At 40.1% G+C, this 20605-nt stretch overlaps 1 protein-coding gene across 7 annotated transcripts in view; it reads left to right on the forward strand.

Annotated features, from left to right (window-relative positions):
• Nucleotides 1-20605, forward strand: part of LOC141440517 (uncharacterized) — a 75175-nt gene that overhangs the window by 42859 nt on the left and 11711 nt on the right. Inside the window, exon 1 of one of the 7 annotated variants that reach the window (XM_074105053.1) lies at nucleotides 1289-1546. The exons of 4 other annotated variants lie outside the window; for them this stretch is intronic. In XM_074105053.1, the coding sequence (XP_073961154.1) occupies nucleotides 1450-1546 (97 nt within the window). In that variant the 5' untranslated portion in view covers nucleotides 1289-1449. Of the gene's footprint in view, nucleotides 1-1288; nucleotides 1547-6751; nucleotides 6894-18858; nucleotides 18988-20605 lie in introns of those variants that run through there. 2 more of the 7 variants (XM_074105054.1, XM_074105055.1) reach the window with 2 other exon arrangements.

A 20605-nucleotide genomic window follows, 5' to 3' on the forward strand; every position in this document is an offset into this window, starting at 1 on the left:
TAGCTTTTCTCGATTATTCCATAAAAAAATAATGAAAATAAAAATGTTGTCTGATAGAACTGTTCTTAACATATAAGGTAATGTGTCTACTTCAATTATTATGCGTGATTTTCTTTTATTTTCTTTAAAACCCGTTAATGAACATTTGTTCGTTTTTAAAGAATATCAGATCAAATTTTTAATTTTCATTAAATTTTATGGAATAATCGAGAAGAACTAACAAAAATGCAACGTTGCCAGCTCAACAGGTATAAAAGCTCTTAAGTCAGAAAGTCAGATAGGCAAATTCAGAATGCGTAGAAGAAAGTATTGATGGAAATTGATCAGTTGATTACCTCTAATGAATGTCTTCTGAGACCTAAGTCGATACTTCGTTTCTTTGTATTATGAACATGAAACTACCGTGAGACTCACTCATATTAAATATAATGACCCGGATAACTCACGTCTTAAATCGAGTTTAGCTCGACATGTTTCGGGCTAATCCGTAGCCCTTCGTCTTCGGGAGCAACGCGATTCAGCGGCTGCTGCAACACGCGCACTGCGCGCCGCCGCTCTGCTCGCGCGACTACCCGACGAAACTGACACCGGCAAACAACTACCCGCGTTTTCATCATCATTACAACAGTCAAATGTAGGGTAGCACACAACACTAACAACATCGCTCTGTAAAGCCTTTTTTATAGCGGCAACACTTCTTATTGTTATATTTACTAATTATGTGTCATTGCTGTTATAAATAAATTATTTTCTTTCTTTCTTTCTTTCTTTCTTTAAAGGTACGTTCACACACGCTTGCTCCGAAACTTGTACGTTGCTCCGAAGACGAAGGGCTACGGATTAGCCCGAAACATGTCGAGCTAAACTCGATTTAAGACGTGAGTTATCCGGGTTCTTTGTATTAATTCAGTAAGTAGGTAGGTACTTCCCTACCGATATCGTTGACGCGTAACATTTATATTATTATGCTCTGTGGCAGTTGACACTTGAAAATTTACTCTGTGACAATCAAATACTTTTATTATTCACTGGAATAACGGTGATGACTGATGACCCAGTCAAGTGACTTAGGAACTTATTATGGCCATTAAAACACGATTTTCCTGTAGAATTTGAATGGCAATAACTAGTTATGACAATCATCACTTATTTGTCAATTCGACAGCTAAATATCTAATTTTGCAATTAATTGAAACTAAATCTGGTTTTTAGTGTCCTAATGTGTGACGCTATTACTTGCCGACACAAACCTACCCACTGGCCAACAACATCAATTACCATTTAGTCACTTAACGACACTTATTCTCCGCTCTCGCTCGCTCGCCACGTACGTTTTAAATTCCAAATATCATTTTAAAAATGTAGAAGCCAAGATAACTATTTAGATTAGATAAGTTTGTGATATTAGGTTGATTGAAAGTTATATTAGTGTGTTGAACGAGCCGCAAGATGGACCTAGTTGCGACTATATTGATCGGAGTGTTCATGTTTATGTGTTTATATTTGTTTTGGTTCTGGTTTTGTTTTGGCAGTTGTGTTAAGAAACGTAAGTTTTTGTTTATTTTCAAAATAATCATGCGCTTGGTGCACTGTGTACGTTGATGATATATTTTTTAATTAGAAAACGGTTAAACTTACGACTCTAAGTCAGGGACGTTTCGATTACTTATAATCTTGAGTTGACCCGTTTAATTCAGTAATTTTTACAAAACATATCCCACGATAGCTTAAGTGATATTTTTTTGGTTACAAATGACGGTAAAGGTATTAAAAGTATTAATGGGTAGGTTTAACTGTTATTATTATTAGGTTATATACAACATAAAATTTCCTAAAATGGTTAAATTAATACTGAAAGGGGTCCTTATAATACAAATACTGCTAGGTATGTAAGTTTTGTGCATACTATAACCACAGTATAGTATAAAAACTCTTGTTATACTGTGCTATAACTCCTTGGTGTACCTAACCAAAACATTGGTGTATTAAAGAGGGCTTTTAATATAGGTGTGTAATAGTAAATGTCGCACTCAAGAATAAAAATTTAATACTTAGGTAGTCCATGTAGGATTTAGCACGAGTTCATAAATATACAGTCACAATATGATTCATGGGGCACCATGGAACCTTATCTTAGTAAATAATTTTAGCCTAGGAATCAATAATTGGTTGATTATACATACAACATGATAAAATTTGTATTTAAGTACAAATGAGGTTTGACCTATGGCCTTTTAAACAGAGGGTCGTCAGTTTGAGCCCGGACTCTCACGCAACTAAGAATTTTTCGAAATTTCGAGCGAAATTAAATATTTTTTATTTTTTTTTGTTTACTATCGAAATTATATTTAAAATTTACCATGAACTTTTCGGTGAACGAATAATTGTAAAGAAACCGGTATACATTTTTTAAACAGTTGAGTAGTCGAAAAGGGCCCGCATGGGAACTAGAGTCCTAGCCCTAGCCCTCTCGTTTTGTGAGATGATGATGATGATGGTGATGATGATTGTGACATTCGCAGAGTTTTTAAATTGTTTAGGTTGGTAAGGGCCCCTCAATTTAAACTCATCCCACATTCTTATTCTCTTTTTGTGTGTTCATTCTCTACAGTCCAATTTTCATTTTAGTACAGTCAAAGAAACTGAATCACGTACCAGGGAACTTTTTCAAAACCAATTTCACTATGAGTTGAGGTCACGCACACAAGAGTGTACTCCTACCTAAAGGGCCGGCAACGCACTTGTGACTCTTCTGGTGTTGCAGGTGTCCATGGGCCACGGTAATCGCTTACCATCAGGCGAACCGTTTGCTCGTTTTCCCCCTATTCCATAAAAAAACGTCCTGTAATGACAGCGGGATTTTGGCATTCACTCATTCATTTCATTCATTCTCCTTTTGTGCAATCAGTTCTTTATGTAGCTGTGTGTGTGTAATCATTCACTTCAACTCTCGTGGCACTACCTATACGTGATTGAGTTTCCTAGATTGTACAGTCGAGGAAACAGAATAGCGTACCAGGGTGGAACATTTTTTATAATAAATTTCACTATGATTTCTTTGGCAGATGTATGGAATGTCAATGACATCAGTAGTATAAAAGTTCCACCCTGGTACGTGATTTGTCAGTTTCTTTGACTGTAGGTACATACCTACCACTCATTTTCTCTAGACTAGACCTAATTGTATTGAATACAAAATGTATCCTCCTAAGAACTGTGTACAAAAGTGTATTTTACAATGATATAATTTATCAATGTATGTTTCTGATACTAATTACATTTTGTATTTACTTATCGGTGATGTAAAATCGTTACTATTGTAACTCACTGCTTTCTCACTGCATTTCTCAACTTGGATTAAAGTTACTTCCATTCGCTTATGTCAAAGGAGTATCGTGGTATCACTATCTTATAGAGGCTTATTTATTTATTTATTTATTTATTTATTTATTTGTTACTCTCTATATTGATTAGTTATTATAAAATACTGTTACTTATAATATTGTCAATAAGTAATACGTGTTAAAGGGACGCCCCAGGTACTGTAAATCTACTTACTTATAAATATGAAATAAAGATATTTTGATTTTTTTTTATAAGCTTAGGGTAGGTGCTTAGGTTTGGTTCCTGTCCAGCGGTGGTGTAGGGGTTATAGCACGCAGCACGGATTGCTGAGGACCTGGGTTCGATTCCCAGCGCTGGTCTCTTTTTCTGGTTTTTCTGTGCATCCATGTCTCAGTTTGTATTTTCGATATGGTTTCACGGGATACCCGTAAAAGTAACAAATTTGGAGTTGAAATAAAAAATACAAAAAGACTCCAAAAACCAATCATAATAGGTGCTTAGGGTTCTGTGCCCTTGAGTTAATAAATGGAAACTTGTTAATGTCGCTACACTGTCCCTCTGTCCATTCCATCTCAGTCCTCTAGGTAGCACGTATCTTTTTTTATGTAATAGCTGAGAGGAGGCCTGTGCCCAGTAGTGGGACGTATATAAGCTAAGATGATGATGTAATAACAGACAAACGAGCAGACGGTTTATCTAAGCCATGCTTGGTTTAATTACGAAGTTCTATACTATTCTATACTTTCGGAGAATCGTAAAATAAACTAGTTCATTTGCCTTGTAGAATGTCTCCTCAAACTTAACGAAAATCAAAAATAACACTGTCCGGTTTATATTAAAAAAATCTGTACAATACACACGCACGCGTATTTACACACAAAGTGGTACCAATGCCAGTTCTTGCGAGTTTTTTGAGTTCGAGTTTGGAAATTAGTAGGGCATATAGTTGGGCTGTTCAGTTAGTACTTTGTAAACATAAAATTTGGGGCAATATCGTTATGATAATAAAAGTAAAGTAGACTAAAATAATATTAGAGTATCTATTGTCATAATTCCAAATTATGTAAAGCAACTATGAAGCTTGTGGTTACTTGAATACACGCTAGAAAATAATCTTTTTCTTTTTATTACTTATACATTTTATAAAATTTTATACAATAAATATAGTCAGGGTCGCCGTCATTGAACCAATGTGGAGGACTATATAAATACATCGAAAGGAAATAATAAATATTTACAAATAATAATCGAATATAAATTGGGTTCTACTAAAACATCCTTGTGTGTATTTAAAGATGCGTGCTCTGGATGCGTGATGACACAGTATATATATATATAAGCTAAAGCAGTAGGGAAGCGACTGCAGTACCGCGAGACCCCCTTAGAGGCCGTGTAGAACGCGCTGTATACTGTGGTGATGTGCTGATATGGATGCATGCATGGATGTATGCTATGGATGTATGCCTATGGATGGTCGCGAGTGGTATAGCTATGACAGAAGCAGCTAGACCTGCGAATCTTCCTCGCACAGCTACCTCTCGGCTAGACTCTAGCCAGCGAAAGCTGTCCACTCATTTTTTAGGATACTTACTTTAATCTGGTATCATTTTAGAGACTGTCAAAATTGTCATATTGTCATTCTAGCCCGGCTTAGATAATTTTGATACTTCGTCTATAAGAAATAAAGCAATTATTTTTTGTTGAATTCAATCTCCTACCATCCTCAAAATGCAAAATGTTATAAGATTATGTTATAATTAAAATGTTCAATGCCATTCTGGTCAAAATGATCCAAAAATTGATGAGTCTGGACTGACCGGTAAATGGGCACTGACAAAGGTCATAAAATTTACCAAGGGACTCCTAAAGTGCATTATCAACTTTCACATACTCGTACCTACTACATGAATTTTGATGCAGCTTGAAGAGTCTCGAGTATAATTTAATATCTGGAAAATTTAAATAATTTCTCACTATCAATATCGTTTATCAGTGTAGGTACAGCAAGTGTTGTCAGCCTATTTTTTTTTATTTGCCGCGGTTTTTAGTTGACATCTTTCTTTGGCCAGAGTCTAACTTCATAGCCCATCTTCTCAAACGGCTACACTAGATAGCTTTGCATTAGTAGAAACTGTCACACACATAGTTCCGTAGCTTTTATATTTTCATAGCTGCTTAGCACATCTTTGGCACCCTTAACCTGCGTTTCCACTAATAATGTGCGAGAATGTGTTGCTAGGAATGTGTTTTTCACTAAACAATAGAAACGCTCCATTTACCTCGCCTCGCTCCGCTCGGTTGTTTCCACCAGAGATATGCTGTGCGAGGCGAGGTAAATGACGCGTTTCTATTGGGAGCGTGCGAAGTACTAGGCGGGGGTAATTAAATCTATCGCAGCGCTCATAGTGGCCAAATGAAGAAATAATCTAGGCTCATATGAATCTGTCATTAACAAAGCATTTTGTATAGACTTTAACTACCTAATTTTAGTATATAGATGTTTGTGTTATGTATGACGCGAGCTTGAATTATTGAACACTGTCCCTGTTTTGTTCTTAATTCCTCTACATCTCGGACATGTCCAGCAACAATTTTCCTTATGAAACGGTTTGTGGTTGAAATTTTATATTGAGTGATACTCACAAAGCCGGTCTCCAAAATGATACTCATTTTGATCTGAAAAACGAATATTTAATTTATTACTAGCGATATAAGAACAATTATATAATATACTATTATTCAAAGAAAACTAATAAAGATAGCTTTATCTTTTCGTTTTACAGTAAAAGTACAACTAAACATGGTAAACAAACCCTGACATGACGAAAATAAAACACACTTTTTGAATAAATTTTACTTACCTCATTTAATTTTAATGACCAAAAATGAATTCCCAACCTTTTGTCCACCCAAACCACGGTAAGTATCACAGTAATTTTGTATTATAAATTAATACGTTATAGGTGTGATTTTGGTCACAATGTCACGATGAAATTTCAAAACGTCAGAGCATCAGAGCCAAAAAAGTTGCGGACGCTAGGTGGCGCTGATGTCGTGCACAGAGCCAATTGGTTAGTGAAAAACACATTCCTCGCAACACAGTCATCCTCGCACATTATTGGTGGAAACGCTGCTTTAAAGTCGGCGGCAAAAATGCCATTGTAGTTCTTTCTATGATACTTAACTGTTGAGTACATGGACATGTTTCTTCGCTGAAAACAGCGGAACCACGATAAGAAAGCGGAATTTGTTCTTTAATCGACACCTTATCATTAAAACAGGAATCATCCAAAACAAAGCATTAAGTCTTCTCAAATAGAGACGAAAATGGATCACATTGTCGCGAATCACAGATAAGCACAATCTTGCATTAATGTTGCCAATATCAATTATTAATCGATAAAACATCCAGTCGCTCCGGTGCAATATTAGACGCTAGTCTGTTTTATCTGTGGCAAAAATGAATGAGCTAACGGGAGTTCTAATTTTTATGGGATTGAACATTTTGCTGTTTTGGATTATTTATGGTGTGATGGTGCGGTACTTTGGTAAGTTATTGTGAAACTATGGCTTAGGCTGATGGCAGAACTAAAGCATCATGACGATATAGAAACCACAGAAAAAATACTTTATACTTTATAAACGAAGAGGCACGAGCACTTGCGAAATATAAATCTCACTAATATTATAAACGCGAAAGTTTGTACGGATGTTTGTTACTCTTTCACGTAAAAACTACTGAACGGATTTTAATGAAACTTTATAATAATATAGCTCATACGTCAATATAACACATAGTCTACTTTTTGTCGAGATATTTTCACGAGATCGGGATAAAATCCTGAAATTTCAACCGCTGGGGGACAACCTCTGCGTCAGTTGTTGCTAGAATGAGAAATGTCATATAAGAGCACGATTAACTGGCGGCTTTCAGAGTTAACAAAAAGGGGTATTTAATATGTGGTAATTCCACAGGGTAACTCCAAAGAATGGAAGGGATAAGTTGCCACAAGTGATTCAGTAATGGATACTGGAAGCTAAAAAGAAAAAGAGAATACAAAATGTTAATTTCCAATGGGTTTGAAGAAATAGGGGTTGTACCAAAAGGTGTAAGAGCTCTCACTGAGATGAATAGATGGAGATAATGAGGGCTATCGCGTATGAATTCGCCGCTAGAGGCGCTAGTGTAGCGTGAGGTCTCCGAAATGTCAAATCTCATAGTTTTTGGGTGAGCTACGCGGGTTTATTTATAATTAGAATAATTTTGTGAACATTTTGCAATACCTGAAATTAATTATGGGAATTATGCGTTACGGAGCAATTAATGCCTGTGTTTTAAGACAGTTTTGTCTTGCAGAAACTTTTGTTCTCCCTTTTTTCCGAACAAAACGGGACTACGCAACACTGTTTTATGGTACGGTTTTAAGGTGTATTAAACATGATTTTAATCTAAACTTTGTTTTCATGCCCGTAATAACAGACTTTGAAAGCCATACTTAAAAACCTCACGCAACAGTGCGCCATCTAGTGAGACAAAAAACGATAGCCCTCATTGCACTGGTAAGAGCCTTAACACTAAGTTAATTTTGATGAGATGAGCGATGAATCTAAAAAGGGCAAACAAACAAAGAAGACAGCTTAGAGCATCCATCCAACAGAGGACTTGCAGCCCTCTTCTTTTGATCGGAAATCCACTAAAATATTAAAGCAACGCAAATATATCAAAACCATTTTAAACTGTCTATCCTTACATGGTAATATGAACTTGTGCAAGGTCCACCCGGATTGCTACCATCATCTTGCTCACTAATTCTGCCGTGAAGCAGCAGTGCTTGCACTGTTGTGTTTCGGCGTGGAGAGTAAGACAACCGGTGAAATGGCTGGCTTGAGTTATCCCATCTTAGGCCTCTAGGTTGGCAACGCATCTGCAAATATCCCTGGTGTTACTGCTCGTTTGCCATCCAGTCAAATAAAAAAAAACATACGTACTTTTCGAACTTCCTTCGTATAACTAAGAACGTTCCTCTTTTCGTACATGCCCTGTATTTTTGTAGCATGTGATGTATAGGCAAACAATTATCTTTTATTTATTTGCCAAAACACCAGGCTTATAGATAAAATAGCTAGAAGATAGTATCATTAAATTATATGTTTTTATCGTAAGTTTATCGAATTGCTTAGGAAAATCTAATAAGCAATTTAATCCTAGTGATAAAGATATGACTCATATTTAATGTAAGTTAAGTCGCACGTAGCCACTTGTCCTGCAGTGTCAAAACATAGGGCCTAGTGTGTACTAGCGCACCGAGGGTTCCATCTTACAAATATCATAAATGTGAAACTTTGCTAACATGTTTGGATGTTTGGAGGTTTGGATGTATGGATGTTTGTTACTCAATCACGTCTAAACCGCTGAATCGATTAAGATCAAATTCGGTATACATATAGTTTGAGTCCCGGGGAAGGACATAGCATAGTTTTTATCCCGGAAAATTGCATAGTTCCCGCGGGAAAACGAATACTACGCGGACGCAGTCGCGGGCAACAGCTAGAATATCTATAAAATCAAAGTGACTACATGTAATTTATATTGAAGGGCAGTTTACTTTGCGGAGGTCCATATCAATTGAACTAAAATAATTTCCTTGCTCACCGCACCCGCGACCTTACGATAGCTAGCTTATGCAAAATATGCGTGTTCCATGCAGAAGTTCCTCCACCTCACACTGTAAGAATACACACAAATCACACAAACCCATCTATACCACCACCTATAACCTACACTGACAGCCTATAGACCGCGTCGAACTCAAACAGAGCTCATCTTCAGAGTGACACAACCGTACACCATGCTTACCAGTTATTAGACTAACGAACCACAACCACCGGTTTTTAACTTGTCACTGTAAAATCCCCAAGTACCCACATACGTTTTGTGGTATTTAAAATCAAACATCGTTACGCTAAGGAGCCTTTAAAGACTAACAACTCTTTGTACTCAAAAACTTTGTAACCACAAAGAGAAGGTAGATAAAGGGAACTAGACAGGGTTGTATACAAGCTCACTTGTAATGATTGCAGTAAAAGTATATGTTGGTCAGACGGACGCAGTTTTAATGCTAGATTTAAAGAGCATGTTTCGGCATATAGGAATGAGCATCCTGATAAGTCGAATTTTGCCAAACATTTGTTGGAACTAAATCATTCTTTATCGGACTCCGATTTCGTATGAAGTGTTACATTATTGTGGCAAGGGGTTTCGTCTCGATGTTTTAGAATGCATGGAGATAATTAGATAAACAGTATGGGGTCTATTATTAATGAGCAGGTAAATTTAGTTTCATCTCCCCTTGCTACGGCTTGGATCTAATTTCAGCAATGGTAGTTAATAAAACATGCCTTGACAGTAAAAATAAAAAATCAAGGTAGTTTGTGAAAGACGGTTAAAATTTTATTAATAATTGTGGGGTAGTTTGTTTTGTTTCATAAAACGTATGTGGGTTACTTTGGGAGTTACAGTGAACAAGTTAAAACGGTGGTTGTGGTTCGTTAGTCTAATAACTGGTAGCATGTGTACGGTTGTGTCACTCTGAAGATGAGCTCTGTTTGAGTTCGAAACGCGTCAGTGTAGTGGGTGGTGGTGATAGATGGGTTTGTGTGATTTGTGTGTATTCTTACAGTGTGGAGGTGGAGGAACTGCAGAACACGCATATTTTGCATAAGCTTAGCTATCGTAAGGTCGCGGGTGAGCAAGGAAATTATTTTAGTTCATTGACTACATGTACCTGTTCATAAAGCACAGCCGCTACAAGAATAAAGCACAAAGTTTAGATTTTCCCTAAGACCCGGCTTACGCTTGACTGGTTTTTATTATTTTTCTTTAGTCACCTGCATTAATATCTGCCACAGTGGAGCATGCAAAAATATCACGTCCTATAATACCGGCCCTAAGAATTAGAGAACATGTTAAATGTCAAATAGACTCTTATCTATTGTAGGGTAGCTGTTAATATATTATTATGTCAACAATGTGGGTAGACAAATAAAGCAGTCAGTTACCAGCTTCCTTGTTTCATTACGTTGCACTGGCGACGAGTCGGGTATTTAATTACATAAATATCATAAACCACGCGTGTTAAGTGCTTAACGATGCCTATCGGTAAACTTGAACCGTTTAACCTAAGTTCCAAGCAGTGGCCGGCTTATATACGGCGAGTGAGACAATTTATATTATTGAACGAGGTCAAAGACGAATTGCATGTTCCAATGCTTATAACCGTGGTCGGAGAGCCGACCTATGCATTGATGTGCGATTTGTGTTCACCTGCGCACCCCGAGGACAAATCATTTGATGAACTGGTCAAACTTGTGTCAGACCACTTGGAACCACAGCGCTCAGAAATCGCGGAGCGTCATATATACCGACTGCGTAGGCAATTAGCGGGTGAATCGCTCACAACCTATTTACAAGAACTGAAACATCTAGCAACGACGTGTAATTTTGGTGCGGCATTAGAAGAGAATTTACGTGATCAGTTTGTGTCCGGTCTCGCAAACGAAGGGATGCGGTCACGTATTTTTGCGGAGAAAAATATTCAATACAAGCAAGCCGTGGAACTGGCTCTGTCATTAGAGGCCGCAGAGAAGCATGCGGAGGTGAGCGGCGCCACCACAGTGGCGGCTACGACCTCAGGCGGCAGCGGTGAGGCGGGCGATGGCCTGCACCAAGCGAGCGCGCGGCGCGCCGCGCCGAGGGCGGGCGCGAGTGCCGCGCTGCGTCACGGCGGCGGCGGGGCGGCGGCGCCCACAGCAAGCGGGACGGGCCAACAGTGCTGGCGGTGTGGGAGGGCACATCGGCCGGATAGGTGCCGTTTCGCCCAGTACAATTGTGATGAGTGTAACCAACGTGGACACTTACGGGTCATGTGTAAGGAAGTGCGTAATCTTGGACGTGCAATGGGCCGGCAACATTTTGTGAGTGAGGAAGATCCCGAGGACGAGGATTTTTTTAACATCGAATTGGCGACCAAAGGTAACAAACCTTATTTCATTAAAGTAGACATTGACGGATATCCAATGGAATGTGAAGTGGACACAGGTAGTCGCATCTCAGCAATTAATGAGGATTTTTACCGTCGTATGTTTATCCACAAAATTATTACGCCTGATAATTTAATTTTACGCTGCTACTCCGGCTCACGAATTGAGTCACTCGGTTCAATTACGGTCGATGTTAAGCTCGGCTCCTGCACCGCTAAAGGATTACATTTGCACATTATTAAGAATGGGGGACGCCCACTATTGGGCAGAGAGTGGATACGAGCTCTAAAAATAAAACAAATAAGTTTTAACGAAGTTATCGATGACAATTTCGTCAGTCGGCTAGCAGCTGAATTTCCTGAGGTATTTACGAATAATTTAGGAACTTGTAAGAAAACCATCCAACTACAGCTATCAGATAATGAGCCCGTTTATGTACGAGCGCGACCGGTTCCTATTGCTCTGCGTGCGCGCGTTGAAAATGAGTTGCGCCGGCTTGAGCGGGAGGGCACGATATACCGCGTCGATCACTCCGAGTACGGCACGCCTATTGTTCCGGTAATTAAGGAGTGCGGCGATATACGGATTTGTGGCGATTACAAAATAACAATAAATCCAAAGTTGAAACGCGATTTTTATCCGTTGCCACGAATTGAAGAGTTGTTTGCAACTCTTAGCGGGGGTGAAGAATTTTCGAAAATCGATTTAAAACATTCTTATCAACAAGTGCTGTTAACGGAAGATTCTCAACCTTATACCGCGATCACGACGCACTTAGGGACGTTCGTGTATCGCCGCACGCCGTTTGGATTGTCGTGCATACCGGAAAAGTTTCAGAAGCTGATGGAAGAGACGCTTCGGGGCGTGCCGGGCACGGTAGTATTTTTGGATGACGTTTGTGTGACTGGAAAAACACGACAGGAACATTTAAGCAATCTGAAGGCTGTACTTGGACGGTTACGTGACATGGGGTTCACAGTTAAGCTAAGCAAATGTAGTTTCTTACAACCAAGTGTAAAATACTTAGGTTTTATTATAGATAAGTTAGGGTTACACCCAGACCCAAGTAAATTAAATGCTATAACGGAAGCTCCTGTTCCCACCGATGTATCTCAGTTAAAAAGTTTTTTGGGAATGATAAACTACTATGGTAAGTTTATACCAAATTTAAGTAGTATGTTACATCCTTTACACACTTTATTAAAGAAAGAGATGCGGTGGGATTGGGATCCTGCGTGCGAAAAGGCTTTTGAGGACGCTAAACAGGCACTATTGAGCGAGCGAGTATTAGCGCACTATGAGGAGGGACGGCCGCTTGTGCTGGCCGTTGACAGTAGCGGCTACGGACTCGGCGCGGTGTTGGCGCACCGGTATACCGGGGGGACAGAGCGGCCGGTCAGCTGCGTGTCACGAACTTTAAACTCCGCGGAGAAGAATTATAGTCAGCTGGATAAAGAGGCGCTGGCGATATTTTTTGGTATAACGCGCCATCACCAGTACCTGTATGGTAGGAAGTTCGTGCTCCGCACTGACCATCAGCCGCTCAGCTATATATTTGGCGCAAAGGGGGGCATTCCGCAGACGGCGGCAAGTCGATTGCAGCGCTGGGCAGCGCGGTTGGCCGCGTATGAGTTCACGGTTGAGTTTGTCAGGTCAAAAGACAACGGTCCCGCGGACGCCCTATCACGCTTGCCGTTGCCGCGCGAGCGCCGCCCGCCCTCTGAAATAGCAGTGAGCTACGTGATGTTAGTACAAGACTCGCTGCCGGTAAATTTTACAGATATTAGTAGAGAAACCAAAAAAGACCGGGTGTTGTGTAAAATAGTGAGCTATGTTATGTTCGGTTGGCCGTCGGCACCGAGTTGCGAGGACGAAAAGCCGTATTTCGCCAGGAAGGACGATCTAATTGTGGATCTAGGATGTCTTGTGTACCGATTCAGAGTAGTTATTCCACCGAATTTGCGTTCTTTGGTTTTAAAAGAAATACACGAAGGCCATTTAGGCATGAATAAAATGAAGAATGTTTCGCGAAGTTACGTGTATTGGCCGAATTTAGATAAAGATATTGAAACGTTGTGCAGAGATTGTGAGGCGTGCCGCTCGGTGCGAGACGCGCCGCCGCGGGTGGCCTTACATCCGTGGGAGTTTCCGCAAGCCCCTTGGCTTCGTCTGCATGCCGATTTTGCCGAATATGTAGGTCGAAAATATCTAATCGTGATAGATGCACACTCAAAATGGGTCGAAGTGGTGCCTATGAGTCGGACGGATGCCGAAGCAACTATCACCGCGTTTCGGTCAATATTCGCGAGATTCGGGTTACCCTCGCAGCTCGTCACCGACAATGGACCCCCTTTTCTCGCAGCTGAGTTTAAAAAATATTGTAATAATAATAATATAAGACATGTCACTTCGGCACCGTATAGACCGCAGGGGAACGGGGCCGCCGAAAATGCTGTCAAAAGTATAAAAAAAGTAATCAAAAGGGCGGTACTAGAAGGCGAGAAAGTACCGGATGCTTTAAATAAATTTTTATTCCAATATCGAAATTGTGAACATGCGACGACTGGCGTGTCCCCTGCGGTGGCGTTGTAGGGCGCCGACTGCGCGGCGCCTGGAGCGCTGCGCCCGACCGGGCGGGCGGCGGCCCGCGGCGCGCAGCGGCGCCAGGTGGCCGACGCGGGCGGCACGCCGCCAGCCAACTTGAACGTTGGCGACGGGGTGCTCGCCCGGGATTATACGGGGAAAACGCCCACGTGGACGGAGGGCCGAGTTATTAGTAGAACGGGCCCGGTCTCGTACAAAGTACAAATAGGGAATGGCAAGGAATGGCGGAGGCACTCAGGATCAGATTATTCCAATGAATCATAAACCTCGCTATACCTTGGCGCGAACTAGTGGCGTAGTTAATCCTGACGGAGATAGAGATCCAACGTTAACCGATGTCGAAGACACATTTGAAGACGCGTCTGGCGACTTGGAGCCGGGGAGCGTCGAGATATCACGGCCGGTCTCTCCGCGAGCGGCCCTAAGGTCGCCGAAGCCCCCGGACTCTCCGGGTTCCCCGGGCTCCCCGCCGCTAGACGCGTCAGCCCGCGCATTGCGTGCGCATTTAAGAGATATACGTAGATATAAGGAAAAAGACTTGTAACTTAGAAGGGGAAAAGTGTAGGGTAGCTGTTAATATATTATTATGTCAACAATGTGGGTAGACAAATAAAGCAGTCAGTTACCAGCTTCCTTGTTTCATTACGTTGCATCTATAACATCTCTCTGTATCAAATACTATCCCTAACAAAAGCAATACCACTTTTATCGTTCATGGTTGGTTATTACAGCATTGCTAAAAATAAATTATATTTGGGTACATATAATGTGGCGCAATAATAAAAACCGGGCAAGTGCGAGTCGGACTCGTCCGAGGGTTGCGTAGGTGGGCCAATCAACTATTTTACCGACACTTTGGGCGTCTCCTGCGTTACCAAAATTGTCTCTGGCGTTGCCCGAAAATCGTACTTCCCACAAGATGTTACACTTAGGTTTAATAGGTAGGTAGAACATGGGATGGCCGTCTATCCCACTATCCCCATTGAGTTGTCCCATTGATGGGACAACTGAGACGATTTACTCCCAGTAGTCCCTGGGACAAGTGGCACTAATATTTTTATCATACCGTCGGCATGTATTCATGTACATCATGTATTAAATTACAGAAAAAACATGTTTACTTACAAAAATCTGCAATTGCGTAAAAAATGTCGCGGACAGATTAGTGTGGGTAAAAAAGTTGATTGGCCCAGGTACACATTTTTTTAAATATATGAGTTGATTGAATGAAAGATAAATTGCGGTTTCATTTATGACTTATTAAAAAAAAACTACTTACTAGATCTCGTTCAAACCAATTTTCGGTGGAAGTTTGCATGGTAATGTACATGATATTTTTTTTTTGTTTTATCATTCTCTTATTTTAGAAGTTACAGGGGGGGAGGGGGACCCACATTTTACCACTTTGGAAGTGTCTCTCGCGCAAACTATTCAGTTTAGAAAAAAATTATATTATAAACCTTAATATCATTTTTTAACGACCTATCCATAGATACCCCACACGTATGGGTTTGATTGAAAAAAAATTAGAGTTCCAGTTCTAAGTATGAGGAACCCCCAAATTGTATTGTTTTTTTTTTTCTATTTTTGTGTGAAAATCTTAATGCGGTTCACAGAATACCTAACAACTACTTAGGGTACCAAGTTTCAACAGTATAGTTCTTATAGTTTCGGAAAAAAGTGGCTGTGACATACGGACGGACAGACAGACATGACGAATCCATAAGGGTTCCATTTTTTGCTATTTGGCTAGGGAACCCTAAAAAAATAGCACAAAAAATAGTCGATAATAGCTTTTATGAGCACAAAAACTCGTATCTAATCGACATAATGATACTACACGAATGTGCTAGAAATTAGGTATCAATTATCTAAATTATGCTAATTTCATACGCAATCTTTAAATTTGTTTAGATACAGACAAAAAGCGTGATACCTTACATATACCTAATTTGTAACTGTAGGTATAGACAGACACGATCATAATCAACGCCATCTAGTGAGATAACGAAGGATAACATGAATAGTGTAGGTGTTTTCACATAGAACAGGTAGATGGCGCAAATTCCTGTTTCAAAGCAAAATTTTGTTCAACTGGGACAGTGTAGATCTACACTGTCATACTGTGTCATCTATGACAAGCTGATGCCAGCGACTTTGTTTACGAACAAATCTATAATTATATTCTATCCCATGAGATCTATACACAATTTTGTTACGAAATGGTCCCAACTCAGCATGATGTCAACCTTGCGGACATATGAATACTTACTCTGAAGTGTGGCGAATTTTCTCTATCTGTGCGAACAAATCGCTTTCATAGGACATAGTCACCGGACGATAAAGACAATAGACGGTCAATGAACTTATGTCGAAAATACAAACTGAGACATGGATGCACAGAAAAACCAGAAAAAGAGACCAGCACTGGGAATCGAACCCAGGTCCTCAGCAATCCGTGCTGCGTGCACCACTGCTGGACAGGAATCTAGACACGATTTTTCCTATGCATACATATCTCAGGTTTGCTTATCTACTATGCCAGGGTTTCTCAAACTTTCGGCTCCACGTACCCCTGTTAAAGTTCCCAGGTGACAGCGAACCCTTAACTAATTAAATCCCCCCCCTCCCCTAACCTCCCAAAGAAAACAATAAAATTGACTGTTGAACGGCGAAATCAGTCGCGCGATGGTCGCGCGCGTGCCACCATTGTGCCGCACGCGCACGTGCCTGCCAGTCATCACGCCACCATTACGTCAATCTTGTCGCGAACCCCTGCCGTCGAATGGCGAACCCCTAGGGGTTCGCGTACCCCACTTTGCGAAACCCTGTACTATGCTACTTAAGCAGCAGCACTAGCGACATCTATGTTGCGTCGACAGACGTCACATTCTTTCGGAACCAACCGCTCACCCAGACGAGATGTCGCTACTAAGCAATCAATCAAATTTTTCTGTGCATCCATCCATGTCTCAGTTTGTATTTTCGATATGGTTTCACGGGATACCCGTAAAAGTAACAAATTTGGAGTTGAAACAAAAATACACAAAGACTCCAAAAAACCAATAATAATAAACTTATGAGTATTAATAGGGAAGGCATGGCTGCATGACGTATTTACTGCTTTCTTTATCCTATATTATGCTTCCTTCTCAGTCACAAGCCTATCATTATAAACGTTGCCATAGGACTCTTCTAAGACTCTATTCTTCTTCTTCTTCTCGTGTCGATGGCTTCACTCGTTTAAAGTATTCGCGACCAGAAAGTAGCGGTGTTTATTGCCTTGTCCGTTGCATCTCGGAGGTCTCGCCCAGTACAGGTGGACTGGCATGCTGGGCAGGACATCAAATGCGACATGCTCTGGGAAGCCGTCCCACAGCCACACTGGGTGTTTGGGTTTTTCAGGAAGCCCCATTTTGCAAGGTTTTCCTTACACCGGCCAACCTGAGTCCGAAGTCTATTAAGGGATTTCCAGGTTGACCATGGTTGTTTGGTCCCAGCTGGTAACGACTCCGCAGGACTCACAAATCCATCAGGCGGGGCACGCGTGGAACGTGGAAGACTCTATTGAGTTTGCTTCATCGTTCATAATGCGAACTGCTAAGGCATAGAATTCGCTCCCGCCGTCTGTATTTCCGGATAAATACAACCTAGGGCTCTTCAAGGCTAGAGTGAATAGGCTGTTACTGAACCAGTGAGATACACCTTTGACCTCATCTGCACTTAACATCAGGTAAGGTAGGGGCAACCACGGTCAGTTTTATGTAAAAAAAAACTGTATCCTGGTTCTGTACAGTGCGGACTGGGAACATCACACACACTATTCAATTGCTTCGCAGGTATGCAGGTTTCCTCACGAAGTTTTCCTTTACCGTGAACGGCTTGTGGTAAATTTCGAATGTAATTTCGCTCATGAATTTTGAAAAACTTAGATGCGAGCCCGGGTTTGAACCCACGATCCTCTGCTTGAGAGACCATAGTTCAAACCACCAGGCCACAATGGCTTGTAACTAATCTATATTGATATTCATATCAGTGTAGTGTTGACGTAGTTCCTATTTTTGTGACGTAAAAATATTATCTTATTATATTATTATTATATTAGCAACCAGAGATATGTATGCATAGGAAAAATTCGTGTCTAGATTCCTGTCCAGCAGTGGTGTAGGGGTTTGCTGAGGACCTGGGTTCGATTCCCAGTGCTGGTCTCTTTTTCTGGTTTTTCTGTGCATCCATGTCTCAGTTTGTATTTTCGATATTATCATGGATGTCTAAACAGTACAAAATTAAGTTATTTAATCAACAAACGCATTATGAAGGTACAACTGAAGTACTTATACTAAACTATCCTAATAAATAACTTAACTGTATACAATTCCCCCAAGTCTTGTCCCTGCGGAAGAGTGCCCATAAGGCTGGCTGCATTTCCGCGCTGAATCGTGATCCCAATACGTTGGGCGAGAAATGCATCAGGCACCAGCCCTATGGTCATTAGTAATTTCATCCAAAAAATTTGTGAGCGTCCGAACTCCACGGACCCAAGCTTTGAACAGCAAAAGCCGCAAATATGTAGTCTTTAGAACAGAACAATGAAAAATGTTGTTGCTTTACTCTGCAGTCCATATGCTATTAATATCAACGAAGATAGATATTGATAATTTTATAAATACTTTTTGTTCTATACCTAACTCAAAGTATGAAATCACATGATTTGTTACCAATTAAGCTTACATACTGGAAAAATTACGGTTTTCTGAATTTGCCACCACTTTTATCAGATAATTAGCCGTTTATCTGAAAAACTGAGATAGGCGAATAAGTTTAGCGATAAAAGCGCTTCGAACGAGGATTTATCGAATACCTTTCCATTAATTATTAAGCCTTAAACCAGCCACTGTGCTGTTTGTGTGTAAAAAATGTACTACATTTCTCCAAGTTTCTTCTTCTGGATCGTGTTCTTCATTCTGCTTATGATGGCCATATCTTTGGCTAGATTCAGTAAGTTTTTTATTTTACTTCTCATTTGCTACTATTGCACGGTCTTTATTATTCTCTTTTTATTTTTTATCATGCATTTTCCCAAGTGTTCTAAAACAGATGCGGATTTAAAAAGGGCAAAGAACAAAAATAATTTCTTTGCTCACTCGCGACCTCAAAAGGGCCTCAAATGTCGCAGTTCATTGATATGGACCTTCGCAAAGTAACACCTAATTCAATAAATTATTTAAAAATGGCAGTGACAGAGCTAGAGGTATCATCGTCCACCGTGAGCGATAATGATATGAATACATGGAGCACGTACGGAGCATGTTATTATTGTTGTTGTTTATGCCATTTTTTTTTATCTCTGCCAATATCAAATGATTGGTACGAGTTAGTTGTTACTAGGTTTCAGTGGAAACAAAGTATTATAATGTACCTAAAATAGGTTGACCAATCAGAACATCGTGTTCGGGTCTTACGATGTGCACGTAATTTTTATCGCTGGGATTTTAATTAAAATTTTGAAGCTTTAATTGATTTCATTAATCACAAGGATCTTAGATTAGAACAAAGGAACCTGAAAACCTTTACAATGTTTCAATTCAGACTAGACTCTTCTTTAAAAAGTTTGGTTGATCGTTAGGATTTTACCTTACAAACAGATTTTGATTTGGTTTGACTAAAACGTTGATTTTTTCTTCTTCTTTCGCTCCTGGCGGAGTGATCGTGGTCAAGAATCATCTTATGCATTGATTGCGGCTTTTTCTTCTCCATCTCACTCTATTTGTGGCAATGCGCGCCACATACGTTGATACTGTCTCAAAATTTTTGGTTGCTATGAAGGCGTGGTCATATTTGCACGTCTTCACCTTAGTCTACTTCTTTAGCTTCAATTCCATTTTTGCTACATTTTGCAGTGTTATAAACAAAATGTCATAAATTTCACCTGCAGTACATACAACCTTGTTTCAATAAGCCATCATTGTACTCTTCAAAGGAAATCACTAAGATATTTATAGTGAATAAGTTGTACTGCGGGTTTACTTATGCTCCTCTCTTTAGAACATCCTTTGTTTTTAATCGCGTCTCTTTCTGTATCATACCGCCAGAAAGAGATGCTATAATTGATAAGATAAATGACATGTCATGCAACCGATATACTTACGAAAATACAACAACCTATATAAATAAATAAACAAATAAATGCGCAAAGATTTTGACAGCTGTCATTTTGCAGTCTCGGCTTGGGCTGTGTATTTAGAATATGGCTGCGAATTTAGTATTGTATTGGTATTTTCGCGGAGATTGCTTTTAATTATTTATTGGAAGAATTATTGTCAGCCCCAAGGGTGTCGCCAGCCGATGGCCCAGGGGGGGGGGGGGCAAGTTGTTATGGAGAATGATAAAAGGATGAATTGTAGTTATTTATTGGAATTGGTAAATTCATTCAAGTTTCGGGTTTCGACGTACAGGAATGATCGATCAAGCAAGTCACACTTCGAACTGGCTGGTTGCTTTACATTTGGCAACTTTTTTAGAATCTCTAGTGGGGGGGGGGGGGGGGGGGCAGCTGCCCCTGGCTCAAGATTGCTTATTGATTAATTCATCGTCATCATTATTCTTATCAGGCATA

Source organism: Choristoneura fumiferana, chromosome 22, assembly GCF_025370935.1.
Source record: "Choristoneura fumiferana chromosome 22, NRCan_CFum_1, whole genome shotgun sequence".
Lineage (NCBI taxonomy): Eukaryota > Metazoa > Arthropoda > Insecta > Lepidoptera > Tortricidae > Choristoneura > Choristoneura fumiferana.